The sequence below is a fragment of the Chaetura pelagica genome, unplaced genomic scaffold (genome assembly GCF_000747805.2).
Source record: "Chaetura pelagica isolate M959 unplaced genomic scaffold, ChaPel_1.0 scaffold182, whole genome shotgun sequence".
In the NCBI taxonomy this organism is placed as follows: Eukaryota; Metazoa; Chordata; class Aves; order Apodiformes; family Apodidae; genus Chaetura; species Chaetura pelagica.
Window position 1 is genome coordinate 394,983 of NW_009952442.1, and position 1,346 is coordinate 396,328.

Here is a 1,346-nt window from a genome sequence, read left to right on the forward strand (position 1 = left end):
CTCATGCAGATCAACACTCCTGCCTAGCTTGGTGTCATCTGCAAACTTACTGAGGGTACTCTCTATCCTCTCATCCAGATCATCAATAAAGATGTTGAACAGGAGCAGCCCCAGCACTGAGCCCTGGGGACACCTCTTGTGACTGGCCCCAAACTGGACTGAACTCCGTGAACACAACTCTTTGGGCTCAGCCACCCAACCAGTTTTTGTATCCATTAAAGCCTGCACTGGAAATGCAACCAGTAAGGGGGTTGCCTTCTGCTTTTGTTGTAAGCAAGGAAAAGTTTACTATTATTTTCAGGAAAACTTGTTAAATTGGAGCATCTAAGGACTGCAGAGTCATCTGGCACTTTGAAACTGTATCAGATGCATGGGCATGAAGATTTGCAGCAAATCTCCTGCATCAGATCAGTGCTGCTGAAAATGAAAAGTAAATTATGGATTGTATTTGCAGTATTCATATCTTACATCCTTAGTCCAACTAGCACTTCTGAAGCTTATAAATTCAAACTCTGAGAGGACACATTGGAAGAGATTTTAAAAATATTTTTAAAAAGTCATATTTGCAGGAAAAAGTACATTTGAAAAATCATTTTTTAATATACTTAGTGTCTTCGAGCCAGAGACAATTTATCTGCTTGGGCAGAGGTCTGAGATATATAAGCTGTGCAAAGATTATGTTCTTTTTTTAAATAAAACTCTGAAGTAGAAATGTTTCTGGGTCAGTTAGATGCTGTTGTTGATATCCCTTCTAGGATGATGGGTGGTTTTTGTGAAGCCCTGCTCTCAGGTGGGGGCTCCCAGCTTGGGAACCTGCTGCTGATCACTACTTGAACCAGCAGAGCACTGAAGGAGAGAGGGATTTTTCTTAACCCAAGAGCTCTACGTATCACTGCCATTTCAATTTATGGCTCCCACCTAGGTGATGTGACAGCTTCATTTGTTTCCTGGTGAAAATCATTTAAAGCCTTTGTTTTATTTCCTCCTGTCCTGTGATTTCGTAGTGTAAGGCTTTGATTTGCCAGAAGCTGCATTGTGTGAATGGCAGAGCCTGTAGAAAGCTCTTTGTGGAGACACCTAAAGCTTCTACAATTTCTGGGTGTGTTCAGGGGCTACTCCCCTCCAGTAGGGATAAGTGGGTGAAGGGGGCAGGGGTCACAGGCAGTAACTCTGCTGCTTTTCCCCTCTCAGCACGTGTTCAAGCTGGAGCAAGAAGAGTACATGAAGGAGGGAATCCCTTGGACTCTCATTGACTTCTACAATAACCAGCCCTGCATAGACCTTATAGAGGCAAAACTTGGTGTCTTGGACCTTCTGGATGAAGAGTGTAAGGTAAAGAGGACCAC

At 43.2% G+C, this 1,346-nt stretch overlaps 1 protein-coding gene across 1 annotated transcript in view; it reads left to right on the plus strand.

Annotated features, from left to right (window-relative positions):
• The window catches only part of MYO5B (myosin VB), a 132,023-nt gene that overhangs the window by 69,318 nt on the left and 61,359 nt on the right, over positions 1 to 1,346 (plus strand). Inside the window, 1 exon segment of the mRNA XM_010008501.1 lies at positions 1,192 to 1,332. Coding sequence (XP_010006803.1) covers positions 1,192 to 1,332 — 141 coding nt within the window.